The sequence below is a fragment of the Salmo trutta genome, chromosome 37 (genome assembly GCF_901001165.1).
Source record: "Salmo trutta chromosome 37, fSalTru1.1, whole genome shotgun sequence".
Classification (NCBI taxonomy): Eukaryota; Metazoa; Chordata; class Actinopteri; order Salmoniformes; family Salmonidae; genus Salmo; species Salmo trutta.
Window position 1 is genome coordinate 32455275 of NC_042993.1, and position 16070 is coordinate 32471344.

The window sequence follows — 16070 nt, forward strand, 5'->3', positions numbered from 1 at the left end:
TATTACCACCTATGGCTGCAAATATTGAGGTGGCTTACTATGCATACCCAATAATAATGCACTAAATCACAAATTGGGTACATCATTGCAAGTACTTTGGCAAATTTGTATTTGTTGTCAACTTCGTTCTGCAGTCAGTCAGTCAGACAGATAGCCTACCTGCGTAGAGCAGCAAAAGTAAATCATCAGATGCTTTTTGGCCCTTCTGCTTCACTTTATTCACAGAAGATCTCTGCTAAACATAGCCTAAACATCTTGATTCTATCTGCCTGACTGTGACTGCCAATAACTTCAGAACGAAGTTCATTAGGCCTACAAATACAAAGTTGCTAAAGTATTTGCAATTTTATAAACAAATGAAGGATAAAATGATGCTTCAAATGAAAACCGAGATGACTGCATTAAAATCTACATAGGCTACATGGGCCTATATAGGCTATTTAAATCATATTGAAATCAATTTCATGTTCAATCAATTGAGTTCTATTTTGTGACTAGGCTACTGTCAAATTTTTGGCCTGATGTGTGACAACGTGCGCAATGTTGTGCCCGATCTGTGATTCAGTACATTATTATTGGGTAGGCATAACCAATCAATCAGTCAATCAAATGTATTCATAGAGCCCTTTTTAAATCAGCGGTTGACACAAAGTGTTCATACAGAAACCGGGCCTAAAACCTCAGAGAGCAAACAATGCAGATGTAGAAGCACGGCGGCTAGGAATAACTCCCTAGAAAGGCTGGAACCTTGGAAGAAACGTAGAGAGGAACCAGGCTCTGAGGGGTGGCCAGTCCTCTTCTGGCTGTGCCTGGTGGAGATTATAAGAGCACATGGCCTTTAAGGCCAGATTGTTCTTCAAGATGTTAAAATGTTCATAGATGACCAGCAGGGTCAACAATAATCACAATGGTTATAGTGGGTGCAACAGGTCAGCACCTCAGGAGTAAATGTCAGTTTGCTTTTCATAGCCAAGTATTTAGAGGATCGAGACAGCAGGTGAGCGAGAGAGAGTTGGGGGGGGGGGCAAACAGCAAGTCCGGAACCGCAGGCAGATCGCAGAAACTGGATCAGCAGCACGACCCAATAGTGTGCAACTGCAGCCCACAATTCGGGCGTTCCTGCATGTAGGCATTCCTGCATCTGCAGGAACACCCCCCTCGAGCATCCCATTGGTTCCTGCATGAACGCCCCACCTCGATCACCCCATTGGTTCCTGCATGAACGCTAGCTAGCGGGAGCAGTGTCCTTCTCTCCTACCTGCCGAACACCTGCCCTCACCATGTTAAAAGAACTGCGGGAAAACAGTGCGCGACAGGCGGGGGGAAAGGACACTGTCTTCCGGTCGCCCCCGCCTTCCGCTTGCTGGAGCAACACCATGTGCTAGCTGACTAGCTAGAGTTGTTACCGACACCGTTACCGACACTTGCACAGCAGGCGGGAGGCTGGGGTTAGCTAACTAGCTAGCTTGATGATTTGGGACACCCTGTCTAGCTAACATGCTAGTTAGCTAGCACACAGTGTCGCCTCCCGCCTACTGTGCACCGGACTAGCTGACTAAGCTAGCACAGTGTCCTTCGCTCTCTCCTGCCTAACACCTGCCCTTGCCGCCGTTAACAGAACTGCGGGAAAACAGTGCCGACGGGCAGGGACAAAGGGCACTGTCTACCGGTGTACAGCTAGCTAGCTACCATTATTGCCACCTCCCCTTCTTCTGTGGGGTTCATCATCGGCTGGCATCCAACATTATTGTGCATTAACACCACCTACTGTACTGGAGTGCCTCTACCTGTCCTAGCTTAAAAAATGACCAATAGAAGCATACATTCCTGTAGACGCAGGAATGGCCACATGCAGGAACGCCCTGAATAGCTGGCAGCAATTGCACCCTTCTAGCACCGCCAGGAGTCATCAGGCAAGGTAGTCCTAAGGCATGGACCACTGGGAGGGGAGAGAGAGAGAGATGGGAGATTTAGAGGGAGCATAAGATAACACTGGACACCAGATAAGACAGGAGAATTAGGCCTACACCAGATATTACATAATGATAAGCCATCTCAATAGACTATTTGCAGCCATAGGTGGTAATATCTCTCTAGGAACTCATCCGTCGTCAGTGTTGTGTAATAATTATAATGTTAAGGTTTTAATGGAGAAAGCTGATCTGAGAACAGCGCTGCTTTTCTTCCGATTCTATCAGTATCAACATATGGTCTAGCGAACGTTCTCTCTGCGTGGTTGTTTGGGAAACGCGCTTAAAAAGTTGGCTGGAAGTAGTTATGTATCTGGTACGATCATCATAATGCTTAAGTTACATCGCAACTGGGAAACGAGACCCAAAGCCCTTTAGCAAAGGAAAAAGTAGACAACGAGAGTCGTTAAAATGTCTGATAGACTTTTGTTTCAAACTGAGAAAACCAGTGTTGTTGTTTTTTTTGTTTTTTTTATGGGTGTTATTCACTTTATACTATTTTAGAACTATCTGCGTCTCAAATGCATCAATATTTTTGTTCTAACCCTTTTCTGGATGTCATCTTTTACCCAAATCAACGTATTATGACCTTTTAAGTGTTCCTTTTACAACAGGCCATAAATCTGACCTGCTGTTATTTTAAGATTAGATCTGCTCTTTCCACGGAACAAGACACGTTCCTGGAACTGCACTTTTACGCACAATGTAGGAAGGAAGCATTTTCACTGCACGGTTAAAACTGTTCGTTATCTCTATAAGGAGAAGTTGACTTTATTTCGTGACTAGTGCATGTTGTCGAAGGTTTAGCTCTCTATCAAGATTGAGGTTGACTTCATTTCATTTCCAGCCAGGCATTTCAGCACACATTCGTATAAATTCATGAATGTGTTGGAAACGGACCATGTTTATTTATTTTCTTAATGAAATTTCGATTTTTTTATTTTTTATTTGAATAAAATGTATCCAGTATGTATCTAGAAGCCTACTTGTTGCAGACCCCACGTTTTTGTTTGTTTTCAATTTACCTGGATTTTGTTGAATCTCTTACTTGTTGATCAGACAATTGGTTGTAGACCATTTTGATGATGATGATGATATAATATATATAACCTCTTTAATCAAATGTAATATTGTATTTACTAAAGTAAGAACCCAGTAGGCCTACTTTATAAACGGCCCAACGCTCGTCGACTAGTCAATTCTTATTTTTAATGGGTAAACCATGCTCTACAGTGGTGAGATATATTGCGGGTTTACTGTAATGCGTACAGCCAAGCGTTTTGTCCGGGTGCGATAGCGTCCTCAGAGGAATTCAGAGGACACCCCATTTGAAAAACGTCTTCAAACTGAAATAATCTTAACTTTAACTGCACAGTTAATATAGAGACTAGCATCCTGATAACCCTGTCTACAATGTAGGCTAAAAGTGGAGTATCGAATTATTCATTAGTACACTAACCATGGCAGTTAACAGCGAGGGGAATTTATTTTCTGTGCATTAGATAGCTTAATAAACAAGTAGGCTTGAGAGTAGACTATATATTTGAATCAAGCAAGTTACAAACAATTTCAAAGTTTTAAATTACATTTATTAAAAAGGAACAACTCAATGAACAAGAGGAAAATATTGTCAATATACAATATCACTTATGAACAAACATACAACACTTTTTCACTAAACAGTGAAATATCATATTCTTACATTTGTACATGATGCTGTTTAAATCAGATGTTATTTTCTAGTATAAACAAGATCCTTAAATAATGGATTGGTACTAACTGCTATACATATTTGCTGAGCCTTTTCAACTTTGCCCTAAAAACAATTAAATGCCAATTCAAGAAAGTGCAACATTTAAGTAATTGTAATTGAAATGAATGAAAAAAATAGCAATAAGTGTTTTAAAGTGCAGCCGACCTCTATTTGGGGAACATATTGGCTACCAATTAGCATATACAAAAATAAATTCATTATCATCGGCTGTGATATTATACAATTCTGAAATCATACTGCCTATACTTTGTTATTATCTGAAACGAATAGGACATTGTTGTAAAAGAAAAAGCTGTCATTTGAAAATTGTCTAGTCCTAATCAGATCTTTTTTTTTAACAATTGCATTTTCAATAGCTATAAAACATACATAAATAACTTTCGCTCCTTGGGGAAATCATAAATTACACAGAAATATGTACAGGTAACCTGTAACCATTTCACAAAACATTGTGCCGTCTTTGCCATAGCCCTATACGTGTCAAAATCTCAATTAATCATCTATTTTACTGGATTCTTGGTCGCTCTGATCATCGGTGAAGCATACATCAACGTCGCTGTCATTGTCGCTCTTTTGTTCTTGATCCTCGAATATGCCATCGGTTTTGTCCTCAGCTTTTTTTATTGTTTGTCCAGGGTGCCTTGATTTGACATGACGCTCCAAATCCCTCCGGCGCACCAGCACCTTGCCACAGAACTCGCACCTGTACGGGGTGTTCCCCTCCGCGTGCAGACGGATGTGCTTGTTCAGGTTGCTGGGGTCACCGAAAGGCCGAAAACAAACTTTGCACTTCAATGGTTTGTACCCTGTGTGAGTTCTCATGTGAATCTTGAGTCCGTATTTCCGAGAGTACAGTTTACCACAGTAAAGACATAAGTGTCCCTTTTTGGGCTTCCCTGAGCCTGTGTTAGCAGTGGGCATAGAGTCGAGCCTGGTTCGGTTCTTTTCAACGGCTATTTCAGACAACTGTTGAGTGTGCATGGCTATCTCCCTGTCAATGTTGGTTATTGAACCCAGTTCTTGGTTGAGTGCAGGTGCGCCAAAGTAGGACATTGTCTCCGGGTATTTTAGGAGATTGCTAAAATGGAATTTCAGTGGGTAGTATGGTGAACTATAAAGCAGCTCCCCATTGTACACGGTGAATGGCATGAGGGGGATATTGCAATCTCCATTATATGGCTTGATGCCATCAAATTGAGGCAGAGAAAACCTCTCAAAATGGAATCCAGAGGACATCTGAGAGTAGCGCGAGGGTGACAGTCCAGAGTGCATCCGGCTCTCCACGTGCTTGAAAGCCGATGTCTCCTCAAAATGAGGTATTAACGGAAAACCCCTGATGGCGTTTGCGCACGGGACCACGGGAGATGTAGAATCTAATGGATGGACGCACTTGGAGGGATGGCTTACGGTCAAAGGTTCATTCAAGGCTCGCGTTGATTTCATGTTCCCCATGAGTTTGCTGAAGCCTAGTCCATTATGCTTCCCATTAGTTTCCTCTCTGTAGACGTCAGCCGCGGGGACCTTGGATTGGCCCATGGGCTTGAATGCAGAGCGCACGCCTGGGTGGAACCCCATGTTGCTCAACATTGAAGACGTTGCGCCAAGGCCCATGAGATGTCCGTGGTTTCTGGCCGAGGTAACGCTCATGTCAAGTGCTCTGTCCTGCTCCTCAGAGCTGGGTTTCTTTGCTACGCCAACTTTGTTGAGGAAAGGTGAGGAAGACACGCTCCGTCTGACAGAGTCTGAGATGGAGGTGTTGTGGCCGTTCCTGGGCGCGGCGGAGGTGTAGGGAATGTCCCCGGATTTGGGTGACCTGCTGAAGCTGTCTGTGCTCCTGGCCTGCTCGCTGTTCACAAAGCTCCGCCCGTTGCTCAGAGCGCAGTGGAAATGGACGTGGGCCTTGAGTGTGTTGGGATATTTAAATATTCTCCAGCAGTACCAGCAAATGTAGCGTTCTTCACCTGTAGAGAAGCAGAGAGACATACGGTTTATATCGATGGGTCTCCATATTCCTGAATCTCCTCACTTCTGTCAATAAAGCACTTTCAATCTTGAACATGTGTGTTACTACACATTCCTATCTATTGCTTTGTGAGTGTAGAAGCCTATTATCGGGTGCTTTACGACTGATGTTCCATCTGCAGAAGCTCCCAGTGGTCTATTAGAGTAACCTCAAACTGTACTGTTATTTTGTGCCACATCCAGATCTTTACCGTTTCTTATTTAAATGTTTTGGGTAAATCCCTTGATGAATCTATTCGTTTTCCAATGGGATTCATGTTTTGAATAGGCGACAGAGTATATTAACCCTATCCACCTCATCAAACGTGAGCAATGACACAAGTTGAACAATAGGAGGTCAATTATATAGATGTAATGATTTTGTAATCCTTATAGGGCTGTTGTTTATCATCGCCATCAAAAGAGCAAACGCCCCGTCCAATCTGTCGCTCCGAAACCAATACGTTGAATAGGGGGACTTTCTCTGTGCTCTTTCCCGTAGAAGTGACAGCAGCTGTTGCTTGAAATCGCAAATCGCAATAGACAATAAGGCTGGCCCATCTGTTAACGCAAAATAATAGGACGCGTATGTCAAGGAGCGCCCGGTGTATTGGACTGAGAGCAGCAGAAAGTGCTTCGCCACAAATCAGGGCAATAAACATCCCACATAAAAGTTAGCATTCATTAGACAACAATACCTTATGTAGCCAGCTAATTTACCGTAAAGCACCTTTTTTTGAATTCATTTGCTTTCGAGTACATGAATATTAATGAGGCGATGACATTTGTTAACCTCTGTCCCCCTATGAATTACTATCGTCTGCTTTGATGATTGTTAAAACACGCCTATCCCTGCTTTTAAATTGCGGGTTTATTCCATGTGCCTGTCACTGTAATTAGTGTAACAGTCGAATATAATTTTGGTAGGCTATATCTTGAAAATGATTGTCAGGCCCTCCATTTATCATGCCCAATTCATCTCAGACAGAGTAATTGCAAAAAATATTATAGATAGATCCAAATAGGGTTCTATTGCTTGCGTCATATATGGCAGCCCTAAAGGTTCTACATAGAATCCCTTAAGGGGTACCATATATGCAGCAAGCATGGAACCCTTTTTCGTTCTATCCAGAACCTTTTTTTTTCTAAGAGTGCAGTAATAGATCGGTATTGGTATTTTGGTATTTTAGTAGGATCCCCATTATCTGTTGCAAAAGCAGTAGCTACTCTTCCTGGGTTTCACACAAAACATGAAACATAATACAGAACGAAATCGCAAATCCGTGAAAGAATTTAGACTAGGCATTATAATTTAATCTAAACACAGTTATCGAATTTTCCTGAGTAGGCGGTATCCGTTAGGTGTAATCTGATTAAAACCGGAATATTTTGCTGGTGACCATATGATTAGGCTATAATTCGACACGCATACAAGCCCATGGCATCGACGCCACTGTTGGAATATCCAGATAATATTTTTTGGGAAGGAAAGTTATTATTATTATTATTATTTTCTGTTTATTACACTAGCACAACGAAGCTTAGTAGGTAGTGGTTAGGCATATTGCTGGCTGTTTTACACATTTTTATTTTATTATTGAATTGTTTACAATGAAATTCTGTCAAGCCTATTTAGTTAACAAGACCAGTTCACTTTTTAATGTAAATAAAACCATCAAATTAACCCGGAATCGAAATGTATGCTCTGGGCATGCACATTTGTCAACCGTGAAAATATTGGCCTACAACCTTTCCACAGAAATTGATTATAATAAATGGACGCCAAGGTTTGGACAGTCACTTAACTGTGCAATGATGGAACTCACAAAATGTCAAAGCCAGTAAGAAGCTGCATCAGGCCTATACTGTAGCCTAATCCATTTCTATTAAAACTTTTGTTTGGACAATAGCACAGGGGTTAGAGCGTTGGGCCAGTAACCGAAACCCCGAGCTGACAAGGTAAAAATCTCTCGTTCTGCCCCTGAACAAGGCAGTTAACCCACTGTTCCTAGGCCGTCATTGTAAATAAGAATTAGTTCTTAACTGACTTGCCTCGTTAAATAAAAATAAATAATCATACATGTGGATTTCGATCGTGCATTGAGCGTGTTGAACCAACCGGCAAACAAATATCCATGATCAATTTTTGGCTACTTTTTTCATCGTTGTGTATGGTTCCATTACAGGGTCATTCTACAGTGTTCTTACCTTTCTCGTCGTGTGTTGGAGTGGCAGTGGTAGGGATGTCGCACCACTGAGCCAGAGTGTTGGAGTACCACACACTCAGCTCCTCGCCTGCTGGGATCTCCGTCAGCACACGATAGAAAATCTAACGTAAAAGAGCAACGTTAGATGCATGCAACTAACTGTTTCAGCTTGAGTTTATTTTTTATTTTTATCAAATGACTTGAGCTTTATGCATTTTCGAATAAAGCACAGTACTGACCTGCCCACCAGGTAGATCTGAGACAGCCTCCAAGTTCTGTTCTTGACTGTTTCTGGCCGCCCGGATGCACCCAATCCAGTCTGGCACAGGGCAACCTGATTCATCCACGATTTCCCCCCTCAGCAGCCGAATCTAGATTCACAACATGGATGGTTCAACGTTAGCAATTATGCTAATAAAGGCCCAACATTTGATAATAACGTTCGATAAAATCACAGCTCGCTAAAAGGCCGGCAGCCGCAGTTTATAATAGTTTACGAATAAATCAGAAACAGAGTTTCATATTTCATATTGTGACGTCACGCTTGACCGCAATTGGAGCATAAAAAAAGCTTTGTGTTTCTTTTCGTATAGGCTTAGCACATTCAAGGCTTTAGTTTCAGAAATATTGGTTTATTAAATAGTGAATTAATTGTTTGTAAATGTGATTGTTATTATGCCCAGTGGCTAAATGATAGATTGTTATTATGCCCAGTGGCTAAATGATAGGCTATAGCCTACCTTGAGGTGTGCCAATGCGTTGAATGCGTCTTTATCCGCTATGTTAACCAGCGGTGATAATTTACCAGGGAGAATGACACATAATTGAGTTGATATGGGAAACGAATTTGAGAAGTGTCAAAGGGTTTCTAAACTGTTCAAGCAAATTAAAGATTGAAGCGTGACATTTGACACGGAGATTGCACCTGATGCATCACTTGGAGCCCAGGGCGATGCATTTAGCCGCATCAATCACAAACGACGACAGCAGGGTGTAGGCCTATGCCTATATTTATAATGCAGTTATAATGTAGGGTACTTATCTATTGGTTTGTTAAGGACCATAAACTCACCAATAAACAATTAGCCTGTATAAAAAAAAAGATGTTAAATCAATAAATTAACATGAAATGAAAATAGAAATAGCATCCATTTCTGGTAGTTCCATATTGTATTAATAAAGATATGTTGCAGGAATGTTATTTTAGATGTTCTATATATTTCTATAGGCTATATTTTAGCATTTCTTATCCATATTCTTATTTTATACCTCGAGGCTGCGGTCTATGCCTTAGCATCTTTCCATGGCCGGAGTGCATTAAAATTAAATGGTTAATTTGAATAACTTGCCTACTAGCCTGTGAAATTTAAAGTGGACGAGGAAATGAAATCTCACATAGCACCCCAGGTTGCCCTATTAGGGCGGTTAAGTAAACGCACAGAGTGACAAGTCGTCCCACTAATATAACTCAATTATTTCCAACCTGACAGCACGAACCAATTAATAACCGAAGACCCAATGAACTTTGACAGGTCTGGTTCAAAATGTTTTAAAAAATCACTGTGTCCCCTTTACCTGCCCTGATAATTAAATGTAGGTCCTTAAGAAAGAAAATAATGTTTTCGAAATTCATCCATTATTCATATCAGTCTTATACATAAATAATAATATGAGTATTAATATAGGCCTAAAAGTGATAATGGTTATGATGGAATTATCTGTCATTTAAACAGGATGATCTTTATTAGAATGCCACTGTAGGCAAATTTTTCTTCCGTTAGTTTGTAATTCAATTCGGAAGCCTGCAAAAATCATCCCACAAAAGCAGAATTGTAAAAAAAAAAAAAAATCAGAAATAATTAGGAATAAATCATATTTAATTACATAATAAAAACTGTGCTTACCTTTCTCTTGGTTACGACCTCTTTGCGATCAGTAACGTATTTCCCTAGTTTGAAGATGCCCGGCACCGGTCCTATCCGCAGGCCGGCCGGGATGCTGCAGTCGGCAAACACACTGGTAGTGGATGCCCGAGTTGCTTGCATGGCTGGCTCTCCGTGCAGTGGTTTGAGAACCATGAAGACCACGCAGTGACTGATTGAGACAAGAAGGAGTCACAGAGATGAGGACAGGCCAATCTCCGCCCGCAAAGTGATGCGGTGGCGTATGTGATCCGGCTTTTCTAATGGAGCAGCAAGGTACCCCCTCGACACATTAACGCGCAAGGGCGAGCAGTATGCGCGCGGTGTGAGAGAGTTTGGCTCTTTCGGCAGCTGTGGGGAGAAAACGGGCTGAGATGGTCACATGGAGACTTTCCCTCACCCTTGCACATAATGAATTGCTCCAAAAACGGCCAGGAGACAATGGGCCAGGCGACCTTCCCATCCCCAAAATCCAATTTGTCAAGGGCAGAGAAAAAATAGTGCAGAATCAAAGGTCTGGAGCTACCATTAATCCTCAGCATGTGGCTTTGTACCCCAGACAGCTCCGATATTTTAACTGACAAATCCACTGTATAATTTCTCCATAAATTCTCCCCTTTTTATTGTTCTTTTACAAACCCGTTTATGGAAATCAGTCACTACTTTAAATCTACTTGGTTGCGTTATTTTGGGTTTATATACTTCAAAGCTCTTTATTATCTCCGTTTGGCTGCATTGTGTGTCCCTAGTTTAACAAAAGGAGCAGGAATGCTTGGAAGACTTGTTAACTTCTATTGACTCCCGGCGTGTGCCGGGTTGAGATCGGGCAGGTACCAGAACCACCAGAAAAATAGCAACAGCTTTCAAAATAACCACCATCTTATCATTTCACACTTGTGGTTTTCTTGTCACGAATTCAATCTGGACGTTTTCATTCAGCTGTGACATGGCACAACACAGACCTTCATAACTTTGAGTTTAAGTTGCCACAGTTTTGAGTTTGATCATTTAAATTTCATTATTTATTTCAAATAAATCTTATTTTAAGATGATTTAAGTTTTTTTTATTCATCCTTTATTTAAGCAGGGAAGTGACGTTGAGACTTGCATCTCTTTTTCAAGTGAGCCCTGATATTTTAAGAGCATATTTTATATTTTACATTATTATATCATATGTATATACTTGTTATAAACTTCCATTTTGTTTTCTTTTTATTGATACATTCAAATACGAATCAATACATTAGGCAATAAACCATTTAATTTATGCTGTGTTTTTGTTAGGCTACTATTTGTATTAGATCGCTGACTATTGGATGCTCAAATCCTCTGAATGAACTTTCAGTGTTTTACGTGAGAAAACTTCACTTCTACTTATAAGCTACAATAGGCCTGCCTGTATTAGAAATACTAGTATACTAGGCTGAGTATAGGCCTACTCAGTATTTTGTACAGCCTAAATTCCATAGACGATGGAAAAATGTATAGGCTATCATTATTAGGCCTACTTAATTTCACCAAGTCAAGTTATGTGATCTCGAAAAAAGTGAAAGAAACCCTTCAGTCGCTTTTTCACCGCAGGTAATAAAACTGCGATTGATCCCTTGATCATCTGTCGTGGAAGTCTCAACAGAGGGCGAGATAGTGAGAACAACAACCTCTGGGCGATAAATTCAGGCCATGAACATGACCTGCTAACCTCTGCCCTGGCGACTCTGGGATGACACTGCGCCATAATTGAGGGGGGGCAGCGATGGGGTCTCTCTCTAGCCACGTAAAGGTATCCCACTGTTCCATTCTGTAAGGCTTCTCTTCTCCCAGCTTCACGAGTCAACGAGCGTGAACGACACGCGAACAATTTCATCAATAGGCGTATGCAAAGTCCGGCTGTGCGCAGGGTTATTTATTAATGTTGCCATTTGTGACTGGTTCCCATCCACCCGGGAATAACGGGTCCGGACTCCAAATCTCTCACACCAGTCGGGCCGATTCTCATTCTCATCCTGTGGCTCAACGTCGAAGTTCTCAAAGTGAAATTAATTATTCTCAGAGGGGGAACGGGAGACATTTCCTTTCTGTTTGCTAACCCACGAAAAGTAAGGGTGAATCCCATTCCAATGCGCGCACTGAAGCACGGTGAACAGTCAAAGGCTCGGTGTCAGAAGTGAAAGCAGTGTTCGAAACAAATGGGATGGAAAATTAAATGAAATTAAATAGCTTGACCGTCGGTATTGTCCTCCTCTTTTTAAAAGACACATTAATTACATGGTCTCAGCTTTATTCGAGAACAGTATTGCGGAGTCAATCACAATATTCCACAAAACCTTACTTACTCCCTTAACGAACTTCGCATCTCTTTAATGATTTTAAATAACGGCCATTGAAGAATTGGAACTTGAGCGGAGGGAGACGTTTTTATAGGAGTTGGCCTGTTTCGCTTTGCCCGGGTCCTCCAGATTAGAATGCCAGCACTTCAATTTTACAATCCCGTCGTAATGTGGGGTTTTGATTTAACAGGTTGGTCCTTAATGAGCCATGAATGTAGAGGGACAACCAGTGTGTAAAACAGCGCGGTTACGGGGACCAATGCCCCACCAGGGAACTCAATTCATGCTCCTTAACTACCCGAGAGTGCGAAGGGTTCAGCGCACATTCTTCTGGACCGGTTACAATACCATTTCAGTCCCACCGGGCTCCCAGGAAAAATAAGTAGACCATAAACTTTGCTCGAGCCTTTTCAAATGACCAAATCATTGTTCCATTTAAAGTTAGCCTGGTAGGTCATTTTTTTTCCCATGTATGTGTTGGGTAGAGGGGTAGCATTGCATTTTACGCACAGTGATTATTATATTTGGTTATTTAACCTTTATTTAGATTGTCTCTTTGATGCTTATTGCTTTTACTATAGCATTTTCAATGTGATAAAGTTGGAAAGTGGGCAAAAGTGCAAAGACAAGACAAAGTTTCATACTTCATACCATCATCAGTGCTACATTATTGGCCCCATGTTCGGCTATTTTGTGTAGCATGGACCAGGGGTGTCACGCACCACACAAATCTGAGGGGGCACAATTAAAGCATGTGGGGATGGCTGGGAGGTGGTTCGAAGGGGGGCTAGGCCACGTCCATGAAGTGGCGAATTTTGCATTTTTCAAACACTTGAAACACATTTTTCCTGCAATCTAAAGCCATAATCATTATGCTTAATTCTTCTTCATATCTAAGCATAACTCTTGAGAAACTAAATATGGTTATCTGCATCTCTGCTAAAATTTGGGTAAAATATTGAAATCTGCTTCACAGCTTTCATTTAACAGCTTTCAATTAACTTTCAATTAATAACTTTTTTATTCAGAACATTTAGTAATTGGTTACTTTTCCAAAGTCTACCAACCTTGGGAACCTATCAGGGCTAGCTACGGCCAACTTCATAAAAGTGCTAGGTGGCTAGTAGTATTACACATATATACACAGTACCAGTCAAAAGTTTGGACACACCTACTCATTCCAGGGTTTTTCTTTATTTTGACTATTTTTTACATTGTAGAATAATACTGAAGACATCAAAAAAATGAAATAACACATATGGAATCATGTACAACCAAAAAAGTGCTAAACAAATCAAAATATATTTTATATTTCAGATTCTTCAAAGTAGCCACCTCTTGCCTTGATGACTGCTTTGCACACTCTTGGCATTCTCTCAACCAGCTTCATGAGGAAGTCACCTGGAATGCATTTCAATTAACATGTGTGCCTTGTTATAAGTTAAACAGTGGAATTTCTTTCCTTCTTAATGTGTTTGAGCCAATCAGTTGTGTTCTGACAAGGTAGGGTTGGTATACAGAAGATAGCCCTATTTGGTAAAATACCAAGTCCATATTATGGCAAGAACAGCTCAAATAAGCAAAGAGAAATGACAGTCCATCATTATTTTAAGACATGAAGGTCAGTCAATGGGGAACATTTCAAGAACTTTGAAAGTTTCTTCAAGTGCAGTCACAAAAACCATTAACCACTCTGATGAAACTGGCTCTAGTGAGCACTGCCACAGGAAAGGAACACCCAGAGTTCCCTCTGCTGCAGAGGATAATTTCATTAGAGTTACCAGCCTCAGAAATTCCAGCCCAAATAAATGCTTCACAGAGTTCAAGTAACAGACACATCTCAACATCAACTGTTCAGAGGAGACAGCATGAATCAGGCTGGGGCTGGGGGTGCTTTACTGGTGACACTGTCAGTGATTTATTTAGAATTCAAGGCACACTTAACCATCATGGCTACCACAGCATTCTGCAGCAATACGCCATCCCATCTGGTTTGTGCTTAGTGGGACTATCATTTGTTTTTCAACTGGACAATGACCCAACACACCTCCAGGACGTGTAAGGGCTATTTGACCAAGAAGGAGAGTGATGGAGGCCATCATTGTAAATAAGAATTTGTTCTTCACTGACTTGCCTAGTTAAATAAAGGTTAAATAAAAATTACGTTTGGCATCAGATGACCTGGCCTCCACAATCACCCGACCTCAACCAAATTGAGATGTTTGGGATGAGTATGACTGCAGAGTGAAAGAAAAGCAGCCAACAAGTGCTCAGCATATGCGGGAACTCATTCAAGACTGTTGGAAAAGCATTCCAGGCGAAGCTACTTAAGAGAATGCCAAGAGTGTGCAAAGCTGTCATCAAGGCAAAAGGTGGCTACTTTGCACAATCTAAAATATATTTTGATTTGTTTAACACTTTTTTGGTTACTACATGATTCCATATATGTTATTTCATAGTTTTGATGTCTTTACTTTTGTTTTACAATGTAGAAAATAGTAAAAAGAAAATAAAGAAAAACCCTTGAATGAGAAGTTGTCCAAACTTTTAACTTGTTCTGTATATATATTTTATATATATATATATATATATTTTTTTTTTTATTTTTTTTTTTTTATTTTTTATTTTTTATTATTTATTTGTTTGTAATGTTTAAACAGGACAAATCTGAGGGGGCACATGCTCCTGTTGCCCCTATGGGCAGGACACCTCTGGCATGGACTTTAGCCAGGTCCACTGGGGGAACAAGTGCATTTTCATAAAGAGCATGCTTTAAAGAATGAGCAACGTATTTTCTTTTCGTAATTTCACACCTCAGACATCGCCTATGCCTTTTAATGATAATATTACCATGATTATGTTTTTCACTTTTAGGAAATTCCACAGGCTTTATTTAAATGTGCTTTGCCATCTTAAACCTGGAAAATGCATGCTTCACAAATGGTGGACCAGCTGCTTTGCAGATAGGGGATGCGGGTGGGACATACTGACTCGTTTGAATAGTAGGACTAATTATGCTTGTATGGGAGTCGCACCAGATGACATGATTGGGATTTTAACCCAGACTAATATTCAAAATCTTATTAAAGAGTGGCGAAATAAGTGGCAACTGATTCGACGCTGATCATGCGTGCTCTCATTTTTAAACGCCCTTTTTAGAGGGCCGCTCCATTTCAGTATTCAGTCCTCAACAAAGTTTGCGCCGGGTTTTGAACCAAATTTCCCTGACTTTAACTTACTTGTCTCGGTTGAGGAGACCCGGATAATGGGGTGTAAAGTTGTTTGAATTGAGAATTTGTTTCGGTGTACCTTATAAATTCATACCCTTTCTCACTCGACCGCCTCAGAATGAAACTGTCACTCTATTCGATTTTCTTTGCCGTCGAGCGCATTTAGCACGAGCTCTATTTGTGAAGTTCATTCCTAGGCAAACGTATTCAGGGAGGGCTGGAGATGAATAGTTCGGCGTGTCAGCCGCCCCTAATTGGGACTAAGGCACTTAAAACATATTCAAAAAGTGACAGAAATTCACAGGTTTCAAAGAAGTCAAACTTTTGTCCTTCCGGCGCACTCATAGCTTTATATTTAGGGTATAATTCTGAAATGTTATGGAATTTTTTTTGAATGTTTTGTGTGGAATAGCCTATAGCCTATGTTGCGCATGCACGTTTTTCACTGGATGCATGATGTGTAACGTGTGTCTTAACATTGGCTGCTTATCAAAGGTAGGACTAAAGCGCATATTAATAAAAAAAAAGTTGCTGCTGTCTGCTAATTTAAAAATTACACCACTAATTATATTAGGAAAATAGTATGTTTCCATGTATATATTTTCAGGATTTTCTTATTGAAGAAATAATAAAGGCTCT

General features: G+C 40.7%; 1 protein-coding gene across 1 annotated transcript; it reads right to left on the reverse strand.

The window, feature by feature from the left end:
- Positions 1–3450: 3450 nt before the first annotated feature.
- Positions 3451–10378, reverse strand: prdm13 (PR domain containing 13). The gene is made up of 4 exons (XM_029738117.1): positions 9857–10378; positions 8192–8323; positions 7954–8074; positions 3451–5705 (listed from the first exon to the last, which is right to left on the reverse strand). The coding sequence occupies exons 1-4, from the start codon at positions 10028–10030 to the stop codon at positions 4237–4239; spliced, it is 1896 nt and encodes a 631-aa protein (XP_029593977.1). The 5' UTR covers positions 10031–10378; the 3' UTR covers positions 3451–4236.
- Between the last annotated feature and the right edge of the window lie 5692 nt (positions 10379–16070).